A 23,250-nucleotide genomic window follows, 5' to 3' on the forward strand; every position below is an offset into this window, starting at 1 on the left:
GGGAAACTGGAATTGGAAAATCAACACTCATCGACACATTATTCAATACTAATTTGAAAGACAAAAAATCCTCACATTTTTACTCAAATGTTGGACTTAAAATTCAGACATATGAACTTCAGGAAAGTAATGTTCAATTGAAATTAACTGTTGTGAAAACAGTGGGATACGGTGATCAAATAAACAAAGAAGCCAGGTTAGTGTTTTCTTATTTTAATTACAAAAGATTTTATTCTTTAAAGGAATTTACCTTCTTTACTGACATTTCCTCTGGCTATATCACTCCCATCTGCCTCCACCTTTATATAGCCTTCTCTGCTCTCCTTATGTCTCTTTTAAGGACATTTGTTGTTTGAACTAAGATGTATCCAGAAAATCCAGGATGATCTTGTTTATACAAACACTCTTTTTTTCCCAATAAGATTAAATTTACTGGTTTTATAGATTAGGATGCAGACCTATCCATCTGATTCTCACCATTGAATCCTTTATATAAGGGTATATCCTTATATATCTATATCAATATCGATATAGATATCCTATATATAAGGTTGATTTCTATAAATTTTTCAAATAGATTTTCCCCATATATTTACTTGTTGGATATTCTCATTTTTAAAATCACTTACCCAAGTTATAGGTAAATTTATTTCTGTAAAAATTTAAACGATCCAGATGAAATGAAAACCCACTTAGCCAAATGTAAGTACTTAGAGCCTTTTCTTTTTCCAAAAATAGCCACTATTGTAAGTTTAGTAACTTACAATAACTCAGGCCTTATGTTGAATTTTTATAATAATTAAAATACATTTGAAATAATACAGAACAAGTTTCCTTAAACTATATTATGTATAATATAAAAACGCATAAAACATTTATGAACAGGTTAATAGATAATTCTGAAACATCCTATGTAATCACCTTTCATTCAAATTGTGGTCTGATTCCCATGGGCCTTAGACATTTCCCTTTCTTATAAAAATTTTTTTAATGTTTATTTATTTTTGACAGAGAGAGATAGAGAGACAGCATGAGCGGGGGAGGAGCAGAGAGAGAGGGACACACAGAATCTGAAGCAGGCTCCAGGCTCTGAGCTGTCAGCACAGAGCCCAATGCAGGGCTCAAACTCACAGACCGTGAGATCATGACCTGAGCTGAAGTCGGACACTCAACCGACTGAGCCATCCAGGTGCCCCAAGACATTTCCCTTTCTTGATCACAACCCCTCACCAAACTCATAGAAGAGTATAAAATGTTTGCCAATGGTTGGGGAGAAGGAGGAATTAAGAGTTCTTGTTCAATGGACATAACGTTTTAATCATGCAAGATGAGATCTGCTGTACAACAGAAGGTTTAACAGTATATGTAATAGTACTTTATATTACATTCAAAAACTTGTTATGAGAGTAGATATCCATTAAGCGATCTTACTGCAATTTAAAAAAAGCTATAGGAATGCCGCAGGAGTTTTACTTAGAGGGAAATTTAAAAAATTTTTTTTAATGTTTTTTTTTGAGAGAGAGAGAGAGAGAGAGAGAGTGAGTGAGTGGGGGAAGGGCAGAGAGAGGAAGACACAGAAACTGAAGCAGGCTCCAGGCTCTGAGCTGTCAGCACAGAGCCCGATGTGGGGCTCGAACCCACGAACCATGAGATCATGGCCTGAGCCAAAGTCGGATGCTCAACCGACTGAGCCACCTAGGGAAATTAATAGCATAAGATACTTATGTTAGAAAAAACGACAATCTCAAGTATTATAAATTTCAATGTTAAGAAACTAGTCAAATAAGAACAAATTTACCCTAAAGCAAGAAAAAGAAAGGAAAAATCATACTACAGCAGAAATTGATGAAAACAGAAAAAATGTCAGAAAATCAATAAATTGAAAACTTTTAACTAGACTGAGCAAGAAAAATAAATGAGAAGCCAAATATCACCAACATCAGGAACAAAAAAGAAGACATTATTACTGATTTCACAAATATTAGGGGAGAGAGGGAAGATGGCAGCGTAGGAGGACGCTGGGCTCACCGCGCGTCCTGCTGATCACTTAGATTCCACCTACACCTGCCTAAATAACCCAGAAAACCGCCAGAGGTTTAGCAGAATGGAGTCTCCGGAGCCAAGCGCCGACGAGAGGCCCACGGAAGAGGGGAGGAAGGGCGGCGAGGCGGTGCGCGCTCCACGGACTGGCGGGAGGGAGCCGGGGCGGAGGGGCCGCTCGCCGGCCAAGCAGAGCCCCGAGTCTGGCTGGCAAAAGCGGAGGGGCCGGACGGACTGTGTTCCGACAGCAAGCGCGACTTAGCGTCTGGGAGGTCATAAGTTAACAGCTCTGCTCAGAAAGCGGGAAGCCTGGGGGACAAAGGGAGGGAGAGCTGCTGAGCCCCCGGACGACAGAGCTCAGTTTGGTGGGGAACCAAGGCACTCGCCAGCGCCATCTCCCTCGTCCATCCCCCAGCCAAAATCCCAAAGGGAACCGGTCCCTGCCAGGGAACTTGCTCGCTCCGCACAAACACCCAACGCTGTGCTTCTGCGGAGCCACCCCTCCGGCAGCGGGTCTGACTCCCTCCTGCTGCCACAAGGCCCCTCCTGACGTGGATCACCTAAGGAGAAGCGAGCTAAGCCTGCCCCTCCTGCCCCCGTGCACCTTGCCTACCCACCCCGGCTAATACGCCAGATCCCCAGCACCACAAGCCTGGCAGTGTGCAAGTAGCCCAGACGGGCCACGCCACCCCACGGTGAATCCCGCCCCTAGGAGAGGGGGAGAGAAGGCACACACCAGTCTGACTGTGGCCCCAGCGGTGGGCTGGGGGCAGACATCGGGTCTGACTGCGGCTCCGCCCACCGACTCCAGTTATACACCACAGCACAGGGGAAGTGCCCTGCAGGTCCTCACCACTCCAGGGACTATCCAAAATGACCAAACGGAAGAATGCCCCTCAGAAGAATCTCCAGGAAATAACAACAGCTAATAAACTGATCAAAAAGGATTTAAATAATATAACGGAAAGTGAATTTAGAATAATAGTCATAAAATTAATCGCTGGGCTTGAAAACAGTATAGAGGACAGCAGAGAATCTCTTGCTACAGAGATCAAGGGACTAAGGAACAGTCACGAGGAGCTGAAAAGCGCTTTAAACGAAATGCAAAACAAATATTAAAAAGATAAGAATACAACAAACAATTCAATGCCCATAAAGTTAACAATTTAGAGGTTGGCCATGGGCTTTTCATATATAGCTTTTATTGTGTTGACATAAATTCTTTTCTACATAGTTTCAAGAGTTTTGCTATTTTTTAAATGATGAAAAGGTGTTAAATTACATCAAGTATCTGTTCTGCAACTATTGAAATAGTTATGTAATTTTTCTTTTTCAATCAATGTGGTGTTTATAAATCAACTTACTTATATTGAATAATCCTTGCATTCTGAGGATAAATCCCACCTACTCATTGTGTATGATCCTTTTAATTTGCTGTTGAATTCACGTTGCTAAGTATTTTGTTGAAGATTTTGCATCTGTGTTTATTAGGGATATTTATCTGTAATTTTTTTTTTATATCAGAATAATTCTGGCCTTCAAAAGAGTTGGAAATTTTCCCTTTAATCCTCTTGGAAGATTTTAAGTATTGGTGTCAATTCTTCTTTAAGTGTTTATTAGAATTCAATACTGAAGCCTGAGTTTTCTGTGTTGGTAAATTTTTGATTACTTATTTAACCTCCTTATTTGTACAAGAATACCTGATTTTACTAGATTTACCTTATTGTGCTTGTCAGATATGTTTCTTTTTATGTATTTTTTTTACAAATTGAAAGTTTATTGCAGCTCTGTGTAAAACAAGTCTATCAGCCTGGCTTTTCCAAGAGCATTTGATGACTTTGTGTCCTGTGTCACATTTGGTAACTTTGCAATATTTAAAAATTTTTCATGATTATATATTGTTATGATCAGAGATCTCTGATGTTACTTTGTAATTGTTTTGGGGTGCTATGAGCTGTGTCCACAAAAGACAGGAAATTTAATTTGTAGATGTTGGGTTTTTAAGTTTTTATTTTAATTCTAGTTAGTTAACATACAGTATTATATTAGTTTGAGGTGTACAATATTATGATTCCACACTTCCAAACAACACCCAGTTTTTTTTCCCTTTGTTTGTTTTGTTTCTTAAATTCTACATATGAGTGAAATCATATGGTATTTGTCTTTCTCTGTCTTATTTCACTTAGCATTATACTCCCTAGCTCCCTCTATCTTATCGAAAATGGCAAGATTTCATTATTTTTATGCTGAATAATATTCCATATATAATATTCCATATATAATACATAATATTCCACATATCATATATAATATTCCATATATAATATATAATAAATATATAATATATTCCATACATTATATGGAATTACATATATATTTTTTATTCAGCATAAAAATATATGAGTGCGTATATGAATAATATATATAAAATATATATGCCTCTTCTTTATCCATCAGTCTATGGACATTTGGGCTACTTCCATATCTTGGCTATTGTAAACAATGCTGCTATAATTATAGGGGTACATATAGCTCCTTGAATTAGTGTTTTTGTATTCTTTGCTTAAATACCCAGTAGTGCAAATGCTGGATCTTAGGCTAGTTCTATTTTTAACTTTTTGACAAACAAAACTTCATATTGTTTTCCAGAGTGGCTGCCTCAGTTTGCATTTGCACCAACAGTGCATGAGTGTTCTTTTACTCTACATCTTTGCCAACACCTGTTGTTTCTTGTGTTGTTAATTTTAGCCTTTCTGACAGGTGTGAGGTGATACCGCATTGTAGTTTTGATTTGCATTTCCCTGATGGTAAGTGATGATGAACATCTTTTCATGTGTCTGTTGACCATCTGGATGTCTTCTTTGAAGAAATGTCTATGTCTTCTTCCCATTTTTAATTTTTAAAAAATGTTTATTTAGTTTTGAAAGAGAGAGAGAGACAGAGTGTGAGCAGGTGAGGGCCAGAGAGAGAGAGGGAGACACAGAATCCAAAGTAGGCTCCAGGCTCTGACCTGTCAGAACAGAGCCTGATGCAAGACTCGAACCTACAAACTGTGAGATCATGACCTGAGCTGAAGTCAGACGCTTAACCTACTGAGCCACCCAGGTGCCCCACCCCTTCTGCCCATTTTAAAATTAGATTATTTGTTTTTTGGATGTTGCATTTTATAAGTTCTTTATACAGTTTGGATACTAACCCTTTATCACATATGTAATTTGCAACTATCTTTTCCCATTCCACAGGTTGCCTTTTGGTTTTGTTGTCTGTTTCCTTTGGTGGGCAGAAGCTTTTTATTCTCATGTAGTTGCAATGGTTTATTTTTTATTTTGTTTCCCTTGCCTCAGGGGGCTTACTGAAAAAAAGGTTGCTGCAGCTGATGTCAAAGAGGTTACTTCCTGTGTTCACGTCTATGATTTTTATTGTTTTAGGACTCGAATTTAAGTCTTTAATCCATTTTAAATTTGTTTTTATGTATGGTGTAAGAAAATGGTCCAGTTTCTTTCTCTTTCGTGTAGCTGAGCCGTTTTCCCAATACCATTTGTTGAAGGGACTGTCCTTTTCCCATCAGATATTCTTTCCTGCTTTGTCAAAGATTAATTGACTATATAGATGTGGGTTTATTACTGGGTTTTCTATTCTGTTCTATTGATCTATATATCTATATTTGTACCAGTACCATATTGTTTTGATTACTACAGCTTTGTAATATAACTTGAAATGTGGAGTTGTGATGCCTCCAGCTTTTCTTTCTCTTTTTATGTTTATTTATTTATTTTGAGAGAGAGAGTGAGTGAGTGAGAGAGAGAGCACGTATACAGAAGTGGGTGAGGGGCAGAGAGAGAGGGAGAGAGAGACTCCCAAGTAGGCTCTGTGCTGTCAGCTCACAGCCTGATGCAGGGCTCAATCCCATGACCATGAGATCATGACCTGATCTGAACTCAAGAGTCAGATGCTTCACTGACTGAGCCACCCAAGTGGCCCTGCTTTTCTTTTTCAAGATTGCTTTGGGAATTTGGGGTCTTTTATGGTTCCATATAAAATTTAGAATTGTTTGTTTTAGTTCTGTGAAAAATGCTGTTGGTATTTTTTTTAGGGATTTAGTTAAATGTGTAACTTGCTTTGGGTAGTATAGACATTTAGCAATATTTGTTCTTTTGATCCATGAGCATGACATATCTTTCCATTTCTTGGTGTCATCTTCAATTTCTTTCATCAGTGTTTAAATAGTTTTCAGAATACAGGTCTTTCACCTCTTTGTTTAGGTCTCTTACTAGCTATCTTATTGTGTTTGGTGCAATTGTACATGGGATTGAGTCCTTAGTTTCTCTTTCTGTTCTGTAATGATAGCTTCATTGGGGCTATCTAGAAATGCAACAGATTTATGTATTGACTTTGTATTCTGCAACTTTACTAAATTCATTTATCAGTTTGTGCAGTTTTTTAATGGAGTCTTATGAGTTTTCTATATACCATCATGTTATCTTCCAATACTGAAAGTTTTACTTCTTCCTAATTTGTATGCCTTTTATTTCTTTTTGTTGTCTAATTGCTATGGTTAAGACTTCTAGTACTATGTTGAAAAAAGTTTGGGGATGGACATCTTTGTATTTTTCCTGTCCTTAGAGGATAACCTCTCCATTTTTAAATATCGCCTTTGATATTCACTGTGCGTTTTCCATATAAGGCCTTTACTATGTTGAGGTAAGCTTCCTCCAAACCTGCTTTGTTGAGGGTTTTTATCATGAATGGATGTTGTACTTTGTCAGATGGTTTTTCTTTGTCTATTGAAGTGATCATACGGTTCTTATCCTTTGTCCTATTTATGTGATGTATCACATTCTTTGATTTGTGAATATTGGATCACCCTTGCAACCCAGGTATAAATCCCACTTGATCATGGTGAATGATTTTTTAATGTATTGTTGAATTCTTTCTGCTAATATTTTGTTGAGAATTTTTGTAGCCTTATTCATCAGGGATATTTCCCTGTAGTTCTTTTTTTTTTTTTTTAAAGGAAAACAACTTTTTTATTGAAGCATAGTTGAAACACAATGTTACATTAGTGTCAGGTGCACAACATAGTGATTTGACAGGTTTATACATTATGCTAGAGAAAAACAACTTTTGGGGTAAAAGAGAATCCCCATAAGACTAATAGATTTTTCAGCACAAAATTTGCAGGTCAGAGGAAAGTGGAATGACATATTCAAAATACTGAAAAAAACTCCTAACCAAGAATATATTCTGAATTGAAGGAGAGAGAAACAGTTTTCCAGGCAAGAAAAGCTGGAGTTTATCAGCACTAAACCAGCCTTACAGGAAGTATTAATGGGATTTTTTTTAAGTTGAAAAGAAAGGGTGTTAACTAACAACAAGAAAACACGTGAAAGAATAAATCTCACTAGAAAGGTGAATATATAGTAAATGTAGATTATTCACTTTTTAACATTTATTTTATTGTTTAAATTAATTAATTAATTTTTAAATTTACATCCAAGTTAGTTAGCATATAGTAAAATAATAATTTCAGAAGTAGATTCCTTAATGCTCCTTACCCATTTAGCCCATCCCCCCCTCACACAACCCCTCCAGAAACCCCCTATTTTGGCCCCTTCCTGTTTTTATATTATTTTTGCTTCACTTCCCTTATGTTCATCTGTTTTGTGTCTCAAATTCCTTATATGAGGGAAGTCATATGATATTTGTCTTTCTCTGACTAATTTCACTTAGCATAATATCCTCTAATTCCATCCATGTAGTTGCAAATGGCAAGGTTTCATTCTTTTTGATTGCCAAGTAATACTCCATTGTGTGTGTGTGTGTGTGTGTGTGTGTGTGTGTGTGTGTGTGTATGTGTGTATCTATCTATCTATCTATCTATCTATCTATCTTCTTTATCCATTCATCCGTCCATGGACATTTGGGCTCTTTCCATACTTTGGCTATTGTCGATGGTGCTGCTATAAACATTGGGGTGCATGTGCCCCTTCGAAACATCACATCTGTATCCCTTGGATAAATACCTAGTAGTGCAGTTGCTCGGTCATAGAGTAGTTCTATTTTTAACTATTTGAGGAACCTCCATACTGTTTTCCTGAGTGGCTGCACCAGCTTGCATTCCCACCAGCAATGCAAAAGAGATCCTCTTTCTCTGCATCCTCGCCAACATCTGTTTTTGCCTGAGTTGTTAATGTTAGCCATTCTGACAGGTGTGAGGTGGTATCTAATTGTGGTTTTGATTTGTATTTCTCTGATAATGAGTGATGTTGAGTATCTTTTCATGTGTTAGCTGGTCATCTGGATGTCTTCTTTGGAGAAGTGTCTATTTATGTCTTTTACCCATTTATTCTCTGGATTATTTGAATTTTTTGAGTGCTGAGTTTGTAAGTTCTTTATAGATTTTGGATACTAACCCTTTACCTGATATGTCATTTGATAATATCTTCTCCCGTTCTGTTGGTTGCATTTTAGGTTTGCTGATGGTTTCCTTTGCTGTGCAAAAGCTTTTTATTTTGATGAGGTCCCAGTAGTTCAGTTTTCCTTTTCTTTCCCTAGCCTCTGGAGACATGCTGAGTAAGAAGTTGCTGTGACCAAGGTTAAAGAGGTTTTTGCCTGCTTTTCCCTCGAGGATTTTGATGGCTTTCTCTCTTACGTTTAGGTCTTTCATCCATTTTGAATTTATTTTTATGTAGGATGTAAGAAAGTGGTCCAGATTTATTTTTCTGTATGTTGCTGTCCAGTTTACCCAGCACCACTTGCTGAAGAGACTGTCTTTATCCCAATGGATATTCTATCCTGCTTTGTCAAAGATTAGTTGGCCATACGTTTGTGGGTCCATTTCTGGGTTCTCTATTCTGTTCCATTGATCGGAGTGTCTGTTCTTGTATCAGTACCATACTGTCTTGACGATTACAGCTTTGTAATACATCTTCAAGTCCTGGAGTGTGATGCCTCCAGCTTCGGTTTTATTTTTCAAGATTGCTTTGGCTATCCAGGGTCTATTCTGGTTCCATACAAATTTTAGGATTGTTTGCTCTAACTCTGTGAAGAATGCTGGTGTTATTTTGATAGATATTGCATTGACTATGTAGATTGCTTTGGGTAGTATCAACATTTTAACAACGTTTATTCTCCCTATCCAGGAGCATGGAATCTTTTTCCATTTTTTTGTGTCTTCTTCAATTTCTTTCATAAGCTTTCGATAGTTTTCAGTGCATAGATTTTTCATCTCTTTGGTTAGGTTTATTCCTAGGTATTTTATGGTTTTGATGCAATTGTTAATGGGATAGATTCCTTGATTTCTCTGTTCCTTCATTGTTGGTGTATAGGAATGCAACCGATTTCTGTGCATTGATTTTATATCCTGCAATTTTGCTGAATTCGTGGATCAGTTCAAGCAGTTTTTGGTGGAATCTTTTGGGTTTTCCATATAGAGTAGCATGTCATCTGTTAAGAGTGAAAATTTGGCTTCCTCCTGGCTGATCTGGATGCCTTTAATTCCTTTGTGTTGTCTGATTGCTGAGACTAAGACTTCCAATATTATGTTGAATAACAGTGGTAAGAGTGGACATCCCTGTCTTGTTCCTGACCTTAGGGGAAAGCTGTCAGTTTTTCCCCATTAGGATGATATTAGCCATGGATCTTTCATACATGGCTTTTATGATCTTGAGGTATGATACTTCTATCCCTATTTTCTTGAGGGTTTTTTTATCAAGAAAGAATGCTATATTTTGTCAAATGCTTTATCTGGATATATTGAAAGGATCATGTGCTTCTTGTCCTTTTTTTAAAAATTGATGTGATGTATCATATTTATTGTTTTGTGGATATTGAACCAGCCCTGCATCCCATGTATAAACCCCACTTGGTCGTGGTGAATAATTCTTTTAATGTATTGTTGGATCCGGTTGGCTAGTATCTTGTTGAGGATTTTTGCATCCATGTTCATCAGGGAAATTGGTCTGTAGTTGTCCTTTTTAATGGGGGCTCTGTCTGGTTTTGGAATGAATTTAATTCTGGCTTCATAGAATGAGTTTGGAAGATTTCCTTTCATTTCTATTTTTTTGGAACAGCTTCAAAAGAATAGGTGTTAATTCTTCTTTAAATGTTTGGTAGAATTCCCCTGGAAAGCCATTCTGTCCTGCACTCTTCTTTGTTGGGAGATTTTTGAATATTATTTTGATTTCTTTGCTGGTTATGGGTCTGTTCAAATTTTCTCTTTCTTCCTGTTTTAGTTTTGGTAGGAATTTGTCCATTTCTTCCAGATTGCCCATTTTATTGGTGTATAATTGCTGATAATATTATCTTATTATTGTTTGTATTTCTGCAGAGTTGGTTGTGATCTCTTTCATTCTTGATTTTATTTATTTGGGTCTTTTCCTTCTCATTTTTTTGGGGTTGAACTGGCTAGGGGGTTATCAGTTGTGTTAATTCTTTCAAAGAACCAGCTCCTGGTTTTATTTATATGTTCTATTGTTGTTGTTTTTTTTTAGTTTGTTTCTTTGGTTTTGATAGCATTGATTTATGTTCTAATCTTTTTTTTCTTGTCTTCTGCTGGTTTTAGGTTTTATTTGCTGTTCTTTTTCCAGCTCTTCTGGTGTAAGGTTAGGTTATGTATCTGAGACCTTTCTTCCTTCTTTTTGGAAGGCCTGGATTGCTATATACTTCCCTCTTATGACAGCCATTGCTACATCCCAGATGTTTGAGGCTGTGGTGTTATCATTTTCATTGGCTTCCATGTACTTTTTAATTCCCTCTTTGACTTCTTGGTTAGCCCATTCATTCTTTAGTAGGATGTTCTTTAGTCTCCAAGTATTTGCTATCTTCCCAAATTTTTTCCTGTGGGTGATTTCAAGTTTCATAGCATTGTGGTCTGAAAATATGCACGGTATGATCTTGATCTCTTTGTACTTGTTGAGGGCTGCTTTGTCTCCCAGTATGTGACCTATTCTGGAGAATGTTCCATGTGCACTGGAGAATAATTTGTATTTCACTGCTGTAGGATGAAATGTTCTGTATATATCTGTTAAGTCCATCTGGTTCAGTGTGTCATTCAAAGCCAAACAATGTCATTCATTGTTTCCTTGTTGATTTTCTGTTTAGATGATCTGTCCATTGCTGTAAGTGTGGTGTGAAGTCCCCTACGATTATGGTATTATTATCAATGAGTTTCTTTATGTTTGTGAATAATTGATTTATATATTTGGATGCTTTCACATTTGGAGCATAAATGTTTACAATTGATAGGTCTTCTTGGTGGATAGACCCATTAATTATGATATAATGCCCTTCTTCATCTCATGTTACAATCTTTTTTTTTAAACGTTTATTTATTTTTGAGACAGAGAGAGACAGAGCATGAATGGGGGAGGGGAAGAGAGAGAAGGAGACACAGAATCTGAAACAGGCTCCAGGCTCTGAGCCATCAGCCCAGAGCCCAACGTGGGGCTCGAACTCACAGACCGCGAGATCGTGACCTGAGCTGAAGGCAGACGCTTAACCGACTGAGCCACCCAGGCGCCCCTCATGTTACAGTCTTTGTTTTAAAATCTAGATTGCCTGATATAAGTATGGCCACTCCAGATTTCTTTTGTTGACCATTAGCATGATAGATGGTTCTCCATCCCCTTATTTTCAATCTGAAGCTGTTTTTAGGTCTAACATGGGTATCTTGTAAACAACATATAGATGGATATTGTTTTCTTATCCATTCTGTTACCCTATGTCTTTTGATTGGAGCATTGAGTCCATTGACATTTAGAGTGAGTACTGAAAGATATGAATTTATACCATTATTTTGCCTGTAGAGTTGATGTTCCTGGTGGTATTCTCTGGTCATTTCTAGTATTTGCTGCTTTTGGTAATTTTTTTTTCATTTTTTTCTCCCCTCAGAGAGTCCCCCTTAAAATTTCTGGCCAGGCTGGTTTAATGGTCACAAACTCTAATTTTTGTTTGTCTGGGAAAATTTTTATCTCTCCTTCTATTTTGAATGACAGCCTTGCTGGATAAAGAATTCTTGGCTGCATGTTTTTCTGATTTAGCACATCGAATATATACTGCCACTCCTTTCTGGCCTGCCAAGTTTCTGTGGATAGGTCTGCTGCAAACCTGATATGTCTTCCCTTGTAGGTTAAGGACTTTTTTTCCCTTGCTGCTTTCATGATTCTCTCCTTGCCTGAGTATTTTGTGAATTTGACTATGACATGCCTTGTTGATGGTCAGTTTTTGTTGAATCTAATGGGAGTTCTCTGTGCTTCCTGGATTTTCATGTGTATGTCTTTCCCCAAGTTAAAAAGTTTTCTGCTATGATTTGCTCATGTAAACCTTCTACCCCTATTTCTCTCTCTTCATCTTCTGGAGCCCTTATGAGTCTGATGTTACTCATTTTTAATGAGTCACTGAGATCTCTAATTCTTATTTCGTTCTCATTTGCATTAGTCTCCCTCTTTTTTTCTGTTTCAGTATTCTCCATAAGTTTGTCCTCTGTATTGCTGATTCGCTCCTTTGTTTCATCCATCCTTGCCACTGTGGTGTCCATTCGAGATTACAGCTCAGTTATAGCAGTATAATTTTATTTTCATCCTGACTAGATTTTACTTCTTTTTTTTTTCCACAGAAAGGGATTCTAGTCTGTTTTAAACCCCAGATAGTATTTTTATTATCGTGATTCTAAACTCTGTTTCAGACATCTTGCTTGCATGTGTGTTGATGAAGTCCCTGGCTGTCGTTTATTCCTGTTCTTTCTTTTGGGGTAAATTTCTTCCTTTCATCATTTTGAAGGAAAAAAGGAATTAATAAATTAAAAAAATTAAAATTAAAATTAAAAAATTAAAAACAACACAAAGAAATCAAATAAAGGATGATAGATCCTACGTATGTTTTGGTCTTGTTGAAAAATACTTGATAGATCAGAGAAAAAAGGGGAAAAAAAAGAAAAGAAAAAAGAGGACAAAAAAAGGAAATAGGTTGAAATTTTGAAAAAATGGATACAATAAAATAAATAAAGTGAAATGATGGAAGTAAAATAGAATTTAAAAAATTTACAAAAAGGTAAAAAATATAGTAGGAAAAAATTAAAAGTCTTTTTAAAAATATGGAAAATAAAAATAGTGTCTCTTTCTATATACAAGAATAAGAAAGAAAAGAAAAAGAAAAAGAAATTGAATAGATGAACCAGTGAACAGAATCAAGTACAATTGAAATTACATCCGGTTTCCCCTAGAGGACAAACTATGAAGCACTTTATAGTCTGTAAACTAAGCAGGTGGAGAGACTTCTGTTCCTCAAGAGGGCAGTTGGCCCAGTTGTGCAGGGCTTAATGTAATGGCTCCGTTCTCCACTAGATGGCGTTGCTTAGCTTACTGGGGTGGATTGTTGTGGCACTTGTGGGTATGTATGTGAATATGCCAGAGGGTGAAAATGGAGTCACCCAGCTACCCAGTGTCTCTTACCAGAACTCTGTGCTCTCCCCAACCTGCAATCAAGCACGTCTCCTTTGTCTCTGGCTTCCATCCACCACCTGCTTCTACACTGTCTGTGACAAAGCCATCAGGCTGCCAGGTGGCACCTCCATCCTGAGTTTTATCTCAATGGGTCTGTTTCCCAACCCCTCACTTCTGAGGGACTGCAGCTTTGACTCACTCTGACCCTCTGGGGGAGGGTCTTGCTGAGCAATGGCCAGGTGCTGGTCTGTCCCCAGGAATGTTCATGAGCCTGTGCCACTGCCTCTGCCCAGCAACTGTGGCCAGGTGCCAGCCCGCCCCAGAATAAGTTCATGTGATCATGTAGCAACAGTGTTTCAAGGATTATGGCAAATCACAACACACATCTGGCACCAGACTTCACCCTTAATGTCCTTGCTCCAACACCGGCAAATGTGGCCATTCTTTGGGTCCACTGGGACCTTTTTCTTTGTGGAAGCTGCACTGCTGCAAATGTCCTCCCAGCAGGGAACTGCCTCTCCCTGTGTGGCCCAAGGACCCCTTGGACCTCTCTTTCTGCTCCTAGGGATTTGTCTTTCCCCCCAGAGCACCACCAGGTATCGACCTACAGAGTTTCAGACTCTGTGCTCCCCCTGTTTATAGAGTCTTAATGGAATTTAAACCCTCTATTTTCTCCTTTCTCCCTTTTTTTTCAGTCCCTTGTGGCTGTTTCCACTCTCCCTTTTTCTCTCCAGCTACTTTCCAGGTGTGCTTTGCCCATACTCTCCTCCTGCCCCCATTTTCATCTCTCCACAAGCAAAAACAGCTCCCTGCTCTCTGCAGCTTTTCTCTACCCCAGTTCACCTCTCTGCACCACATACCTGCTGAGTTCTATGGTTCAGGTTGTGCATATTGTTGTGTTAATCCTCAAATCAGTTTTCTAGGTGTGCAAGAAGGTTTAGTGTTGATCTGGCTGCATTTAAGAGATGAGAGACAAAAAAAAAACCTTCCATGCTCTTCTGCTGTCTTGGCCCCTCCCTTGTAGTTTTCTTCTTTAGTGGAGTCTTTATTTGATTTTGGTATCAGGCTAATGTTGGCCTCAGAGAATGAGTTTGGAGGTTTTCCTTTCTGTTATATTTTTGGAATAGTTCGAGAAGAATAGGTACTAACTCTTTAAATGTTTGGTAGAATTCTCCTGGGAACCCATTTGGCCCTGAAGTTTAGTTTGCTGGGAGTTTTCTGATTACTGTTGCAATTTCTTTGCTGGTTATATGTCTGTTCAAATTTTCTATTCTTTCCTGTTTCAGTGGTGGTAGATTATATGTTTCTAGTAATTTATACATTTCTTCCAGGTTGTCCAATTTGTTGGCATATAATGTTTCATAGTATTCTCTGATTATTGTATTTATGTGGTGTTGGTTGTTATTTCTTCCTTTTCATTTGTGATTTTATTTGGGTCCTTTCTCTTTTCTTTATGATAGGTCTGGCTAGGGGTTTATCAATTTTATTAAATTTTTCAATGAACCAGCTCCTGGTTTCATTGATCTGTTTAAAATTTTTTAAGTTTGTATATCATTTATTTTTGTTCTAATCTTTAGTATTTCCCTACTTCTGGCTTTAGGATTCATTTGTTGTCCTTTGGCTAGCTCCTTTAGGTGTAAGGTTTGGTTGTTTATTTGAGATTTTTCTTGCTTCTTAAGGTAGCCTTATATTGCCATATACTTTCCTCTTAGGACTGCTTTTGCTGCATCCCAAAATTTTGGACCATGGTGTTTTCATTTTCATTTGTTCCCATGTATTTCTTTCTTTACTCTTTGATTTCCTGTTTCATCCATTCATTATTTAGTAGCATGTTGTTTATCCTCCATGTATTTGGGCTCTTTCCAGATTTTTTTTGTTGGGTTGACTTCACATTTTATAGTGTTGTGGTCAGAAAAGATGCAATGTATGATTTCAATGCTTTTGTATTTGTTGAGGCCCGATTTCTGACCTAATATGTGACCTATTCTGGAGAATGTTCCATGTTCACTTGACAAGAATGTGTATCCTGCTATTTTAAAATGGCATGTTCTGAATATATCTGTGAAGTCCATCTGGTCCAGTGTGTCATTCAAAGCCATTGTTTCCTTATTGATTTTCTGTTTACATGATCTGTCCATTGGTAAGTGGAGTGTTTAAGTCTGCTATGATTTTGGTATTATTATTGATTAGTTCCTTTATGTTTATTACACATATATATTTGAGTGTTACCATGTCAGGTGCATAAATATTTATAATTGTTACATCTCCTTGTTGGATTATACCTTTTATGATTATATAGTGCCCTTTCTTGTGTCTTGTTACAGTATGTTTTAAAATCTAGTGTGTCCAATGTAAGTATTACTACTCTGACTTTCTTTTGACATCCATCTGCATGATAAATATTTCTTTCTCCCCTCATTTTCAGTCTGCAGGTGACTTTAGGTATAAAATGAATCTCTTGTAGGCAGCATATAGATGAGTCTTTTTTTTTTTTAAATACACTCTCACACTCTATGTCTCTTGATTGGAGCATTTAATCCATTTACTTTCAAAGTAATTATTGATAGATAAGTATTTAGTGCCATTTTATTACTTGTCATTGTGTCTGGAGATTTTTTTCTGACCCTTTCTTGTCTTTTCCACCTTTTATGATCCATTCTTGGCTGCGGATTTTACCCATTCAGCACTTTGAATGTATCATGCCACTCCCTTCTGGCTTGTAAAGTTTCTGCTGGAAAATTTCCTGCTAGTCTTATGGACTTTTTCTTGTTAGTTACTGTTTTCTTTTGTCTTGCTTCTTTAAATTTGTTCTTTATCATTGTATTTTGCCAATTTAATTACAATAGGTTTTGCTTCTGGTCTGGTTTTGTTGATTTTCATGACAGTTCTCTGTGCCTCTTTGATCTGGAGAGGTGTATTTTTTTCCCCACATTAGGGGAGCTTTCAACTATTATTTCTTCAAATAAATTTTCTGCCTCCCTTTGTCTCTTCTGCTTTTGGAATTCTATACTGTGGATGTTATTATGTTTGGTGGAGTCACTGAGTTTCGTGAGTCTATTCTCCTTTTGCATAATTCTTTTTCTCTCTTTTGTTCAGCTTGGTTACTTTCCATTACTCTATCTTCTAGGTCACTAATTTGTTCCTCTGCTTCTTTCATCCTGCTGTTCATTCCATTAAGCATGTTTCTTATTTAGTTTATTGTGTCCTTTATTTCTTCTCTTTGTTCCTTATATCTTTGTTAAGAGTTTTACTCATGTATTGTACTCTTTTCTCAATTCCAGTGAATCCTCGTGATCATTACTTTAAATTCTCTATCAGGCATGTTCTTTTTATCTGTCCCACTTTGATTTTGCTGTTGCCTTGTCCTATTCTTTCAGTTGGGTAAATTTATTTGTCTCCTGATTTTGTCTGCCTCTCTGTGTCTGTTTGTGTGTGTTAAGAATGTCAGTTATGTCTTCTGCTCTTGAAAGTAGTGACTTTATGAAGAAGAGGTCCCGGAGTGGTTTGCTGTGCAGTGTCTCCTATGCACCAGAACCTGGTACTTCGGGAGAATTATCCTTTGTGTGTTGCTTACATCCTGCTTTTGTGTGTGAACAACTCTTCATTTCAGTTCAGTCATCTGCACTGACTCTCTGCCTATTGTGGACTGTATTTATTCTCTGTGGCATTAGTGGGACCGAGACAGGGCAGCTCTTAAGGGTTCTGCCTGCTGGGGAACTTGGGGGTGGGGCGGCAGTTTTAGCAAATTTGCCTGGTGCCACTAGTCCTATGCTGGATCCCTCAAAGTGCTGGGGCATTGGGGGGCTGGGCATTAGGGTGGGAAGTTGTGTGAGACTGGGCACAGCATATGGTGATATTTGGACATGGCTTGGTCAGGTGTGCCGTGGTGGATGTGCACCCAGTAGCTGGGCAGGGCTTGTATGCAGCTTGACAAAATTTTCCCTGGGCCCAGGGCTGAGGCTAGCAGGCTTGGAGTGTGAGTGTCCTCAGGAGAACTTGTGGGCATGGCACATTGCTAGCAAGTTATTTAGCTAGTGTCTGTGCAGCCTGGCCTCCTGCAGATGGCCCTATGTTTATGTTGGGGGCTGGGGAAGGCAAGTGGCACCTGCCATCTCCTTTGTCTTTGGTGAAGTCCCCTAACATGCTCTGAATAAATATAAACAGCTGTGTCTCCTGTTTGCCCCTGGTGTATAAATTGCCATTTTTTATGTTGCTTCTATGCACAGGCTGCTGTCTCTTTACAGGCAATGACACAGCTATCACTAGCCCTCTGGGCTCGCCCAGTGCTGAGCCAGCCAGCAGTTAAAGGTCCAGGTTCCAAGTTCCACTGGTTACACAAACTCAAGAATTCAACCCCTCTGGTTTTTAAAGCCGAACTTTATGGGGATTTGTCTTCTCTGTGTGAACTCCCTGGTGCAAGGGCCTATTTATCTACCCTTCTGCATATGCAGCTCCCTTCCTCCTGTGGGAAGTCTCCCTCCATCACTCTGGCCTGCCTAACCTTTCAGATGCAGCCTCTTCTCTGTATTTAGTTGTGGAGTTTGTTCTGCCAATCTTTGGATCACTCTCTGGTTTATTGACTTGGATGTAGATGATATCTATTTGTAAACATGGGATGTAGTGAGCTCAGGGTCCTCCTACTATGTCATCTTCCCAAGCTCCCCCATATTAGCTATTTATTAAGTGGTGAAAAGACAGACTATAGATGTTATTAATCTTTTATACTAATATGTTGAAATAACCTTTTTTTCCCCAGCTACCAACCTATAGTTGAATATGTAGATGCTCAATTTGAGGCCTATCTTCAAGAAGAATTGAAAATTAAACGTTCCTTCATTGACTACCATGATTCCCGTATACATGTGTGCCTTTACTTCATTTCACCTACAGGACATTCTTTGAAGTCCATTGATCTATTAACTATGAAGAACATTGACAATAAGGTGTGTTAGGTAAATCTATTAACCTGTCAGGATTTGATAATTATTTTATGATAATATATAATTTGAAGGTATTTGGATACAAGAATTTATTATTATTATTATTATTATTATTATTATTATTTTCAACGTTTTTTATTTATTTTTGGGACAGAGAGAGACAGAGCATGAACGGGGGAGGGGCAGAGAGAGAGGGAGACACAGAATCGGAAACAGGCTCCAGGCTCCGAGCCATCAGCCCAGAGCCTGACGCGGGGCTCGAACTCATGGACCGCGAGATCATGACCTGGCTGAAGTCGGACACTTAACCGACTGCGCCACCCAGGCGCCCCAAGAATTTATTATTTTTTAATATGTTTAATATATTTAAAATATGTTTAAAATGTTAAAAGGGATAGCATTACAACATGCCACAAACTTAGTAGTTTAAACAACAGAAGTTAATTTTCTCACAGTAATGGAAAGTAGAAGTCCATGATGAAGATGCTGCCAACATTGTTTTCTTCTGCAATCTTTTTTATTGAGTGGTAGACCATCACCTTCCCACTGTATCTTCACATGATCTGTACTCTGTGCACGTATCTGATGTCTTTTTGTTGTATGTCTATGTTTCCTCTTCTTTTAAGGATACCAGTTACATTGTATTAGCCCCTATTCTAATGCTTTATTTTAACTTAATCACCTCTTTCAAGATTCTCCAAATACAGTCTTGTTCTGAGATATTGGGTGTTAGGAACTCAACATATGCATTAAGGGAGGAATGATACATTCAGCCCATAATAGCATTTGATAAATTTCAACCTTAGTTTGCTTTACAGATAAATTTAATTAAGTATCTGTTAGGAAAATAAGATACAGGTTAAAAAATATTTTTAAAAAACTTACAGGTTTTTTTTTGTGATTAAAGATCATACAGATTGTGGTAATTTGCCTGTATTTGTAAATTTGAATTTATTCTATTGTACTATAAAACAATCCCATTAACATTTACTTGACACCATTGATTGTGTGAAACATGAAGTTTTTATGATCCTGGCTAGTGATCCTATCAGAGGGATTCAGAATGCAATATGTTCAAGTATATTTTTTCCAATAGAAGGTAAATATACATATGAAAGAAACTTCTATTTCATGAGATTCTTTTCTGTACTTTATGAAGTTGAAGAGAGAATAACTTTTAAAATTTGGTTTCTTTTTATCAAAGAAGGCCTGACTTTTGCTTCAAACTAGAAAGAAATTTTGTACCTAATCATATATGTCACCAAGTTGTTGGAAGAAGTTAGATTTTTACTTAAAATCAAGAGCTGACCTAATTTCTTTATTATTAGTGTATTCAATAGCCTGAGGCACAAAGTTTTATTTTTAATCTTATGGGTAGCTGTTATCATCAAAGAATTTCCAGATATAGAAAATTGCTATTTTTTTCTGCAAGGACATTACATAAAGGGGTGGATAACCGTGCCTATGTGTCTGTTGTCTTCTAGGTTGCTCAGTTCCCTTCTGCAATAAGTGACTTTCATTCCTCAAATCTGAACACCTAACAAATTAGCATGGAAAATTTCCACTTGTTATGTGTTAAGGATTTACTATCATTAGAGGATAGCTTTCTCAGCAGTATAATCCAAGATATTTATGTTAGACTTGAATCTATCTTAGTAGCTGTCTGCTTTTTACTGTGGAAACTATTATTTAAGTTTTGAAAGCTAGATAAAAATTTGAACATCAGTGTTATATTGAAGCCCTAGATTTGTACAAGGATTTTTTAAAATGTATTTTGAAGAATCTAAAACAAAAGCAAAATACATAGAACTGATTCTTATGCATTCACACTATATCACAAGCCTTGACATTATGTAGCTATGATTTAATAAAATATCTTAGTTTAACAGTAATAAAACATATTTTAGAATTTTGCATATTTTTACTTTCTGCAAAGTTTAATTATTAAGATATAAATGCATGGAGACAGGAGGGATCATGTTGTAGAACTATGAAGAAAAGTTTATGAGTAAAATTTCAACCTCAAATATGCAATATGGAAATAGTGCCTTTTTACAAAATATGAATGAAGAGTTTTGTGAGCAAGATATTACACAAATGTATACATACATTCAGCCTTTAGAGTATGGTAACAATAAAAGTCTATTATTTTTACATGGTCTTTGGAAAACAGAAGCAAATATATCTGCAAAGACATGTAGGTAGATCAAGGATCTGTGAAAATGGGACATTGATTAAGATGAATTTATGAAGAAGGTGATGCAAATGAATGACAGGTAGATGGACAAAATAAATCTCATATATAGTGTGATGAAAGGTCTCTTCTGTCTTTTAGCACTCAATTTAATAAGAAATCAAATCGATAATGAGTTAAATAGACTATTTCATTATACCACTTACATTTTACTAACTCCAAATGTGTTGAAAGTGTAAGAAAGTTTGAGAAAAAAAGTTTGAAACTTTTAAACCTGAATTCTGAGAAAAGATTCATCTTCAAAAGTACTGATGATTTTGGGAAGCAATTTTGTGATGAAGGTATGGTAGCCACTGATTATCTAGTTGTAAAAATTTATTGTCAGAGTGAGGTTTTGACTGTAAAAATTCCAAGATTAACAACAAATCCTCAATGGTGAGATTTTATTTGCTTCTTTATTTACAGGTGAACATTATACCATTGATTGCCAAAGCAGATACAATTTCTAAAAACGACTTACAGAAATTCAAGTGTAAAATAGTGAGTGAATTGGTTAGTAATGGCATCCAGATATATCAGTTCCCAACAGATGATGAAACTACTGCTCAGGTGAATTCCTCAATGAATGTAAGCTTCTAACTATTGAATATCATTTCTATTTTGTGTGGGAATAAAAATATAATTTATAAGTAACAATATTAGTAATAAATTGTCACTCATATCTGACAAAGAGACTTTAAATAAGGCATTTCCCCCCAAAATTTATTGTGGGAAACCTTGCCTTGTCTTCCCTTCCCCTCCCGTCTTCCCTTCCCCTCTCCTCCCTCTTTCCTTCCTTTCCCTTCTTTTCCCTTCCCTTCCCTTCCCTTCCCTTCCCTTCCCTTCCCTTCCCTTCTTCTCTTCTCCCACCTGTCAGACCTCGCCACCAATGCTAAGCAACTACTAATCAACTCTCTATGTAGATTTTTTTGTTATGGAATTAGCATATGAATAAATTTAATAATATTTGGTCTCTTCGTGTACATATTGGTTATTAGTATATCTTCCCACGAGAAATGTTTGCTTATATCCTTTTTACAAGGATTGGAAAATGGAAAAAACATCCATTTTTTAATTGAGGTTTTGTCTTTTTTATCATTGAATTGTAAGTTTTTTTAATATATTCTGGATACAAGTTCCTTATGAGAAATATGGCTTGCAAGTACTTTCTTCCAAGCTGTTGGTTATTTCCTCATTTTCTTTTTGCTATCATTTGAAACACAAAAGGTTTAATTTTGATGAAGTCCAATTTATCTATTTGTGTTATTGTTACTTGTATCTTTGGTGTCATATCTAAGAATATTTTGCAAAATCCAAGGTAATAAGTATTTACCTTCTTCTAAGAGTTTAAAAATTATGGTAAAATACACATAGCATGAAAATTACCATCTTAAATATTCTACACTGTACAGTGGAGTTGTATTATACATTCACATTTTTGTGCTCCCATCACCATTATCTATTTACAGAACCCGTTTCATCTTGTAAAACTGAAGCCCTGTATCTAAGAAACAGTAACTCCACATTACCCTTCCCTTTAGCCCCTGGAAACCACCATTGTACTTTCTATCTATAAATTTGACTACTCAAGTTACTTCCTGAAAGCACAATTATACAATATTTGTCCTTTAATGGATGTACAAATAACTCTTTGAATTACTTTGAATATATTCCAAGAAGTGGAATTGTTAGATTTTATGGTAATTATGTTTAATTTTTTTTGAAGAACTGTCATACTGTTTTCATAGTGTCTGCACTATTTTTCATTATCAACTATAGTGTGCAAGTTTCTCTACATCCTAACCAATGCTTGTTATTTTCTATTTTTTTAAATAGCTAATCTTAATGGATATGAAGTGGCATCTCATTGTAGTTTTGATTTGAATTTTCCTAATGATTATGTATGTTAAGCATCTTTTATTGTGCTTTTGGTATTTGTATACTTTCAGTGGAGAAATATGTACATTTCCATTCTATTTAGTTGTCTAATTTGTTGGTGTTCAGTTGTTCATAATATTCATTTATAATTATTTTTATTTCTGAAATGTTGGTAGTAATGTGTCTCTTTCATTTCTGATTCTAATAATTTGAATCTCCTTTTTTACCTTGGTTGATAGAGCTAAAGTTTGGTCAATTTTGTTGTTTTTTTCCCCAAAGAACCCACTTTAAATTTCTTTGATTTTCCTATATTTTATTATTCCTTATGTCATTAATTACCAATGTAACCAGTATTATTTTCTTCCTTCTATCTGCTTTAGGTTTAGCTCTTTCTTCTTTTGTAAGTGTCTTAAAATGAATGGTTAATTTGTGGATTTGACATCTATCTTCTTTCTTTATAGGGATTTATGGCTATAAATTTCCATCTAGTCATTGCTTTGGCTACCTCACACAATTTTTTTAGTATTTTTATTGTATTTTATTATTATTTTTATTAAGTTTTTATTTTAATTTCAGCATATTTAACATATAATGTTATATTAGCTTCAGGTGTACAATATAGTGATTCAACAACTCCATTCATCACCCAGGGCTCATCAGGACAAGTGTACTCCTTCATCCCCATCGCCTATTTAACCCATCCACTACCCAACTCTCC

At 36.6% G+C, this 23,250-nt stretch overlaps 1 protein-coding gene across 2 annotated transcripts in view; it reads left to right on the forward strand.

Annotated features, from left to right (window-relative positions):
* SEPTIN14 (septin 14) overlaps nt 1-23,250 on the forward strand; it is a 90,622-nt gene that overhangs the window by 12,813 nt on the left and 54,559 nt on the right. Inside the window, exons 4-6 of one of the 2 annotated variants that reach the window (XM_078439774.2) lie at nt 1-196; nt 18,238-18,424; nt 21,081-21,242. In XM_078439774.2, coding sequence (XP_078295900.1) covers nt 1-196; nt 18,238-18,424; nt 21,081-21,242 — 545 coding nt within the window. The remainder of the gene's footprint in view (nt 197-18,237; nt 18,425-21,080; nt 21,243-23,250) is intronic. The other variant, XM_078439775.2, reaches the window with a different exon arrangement.

This window comes from Panthera onca, chromosome E3 (genome assembly GCF_046562875.1).
Source record: "Panthera onca isolate mPanOnc1 chromosome E3, mPanOnc1 haplotype 2, whole genome shotgun sequence".
NCBI lineage: Eukaryota > Metazoa > Chordata > Mammalia > Carnivora > Felidae > Panthera > Panthera onca.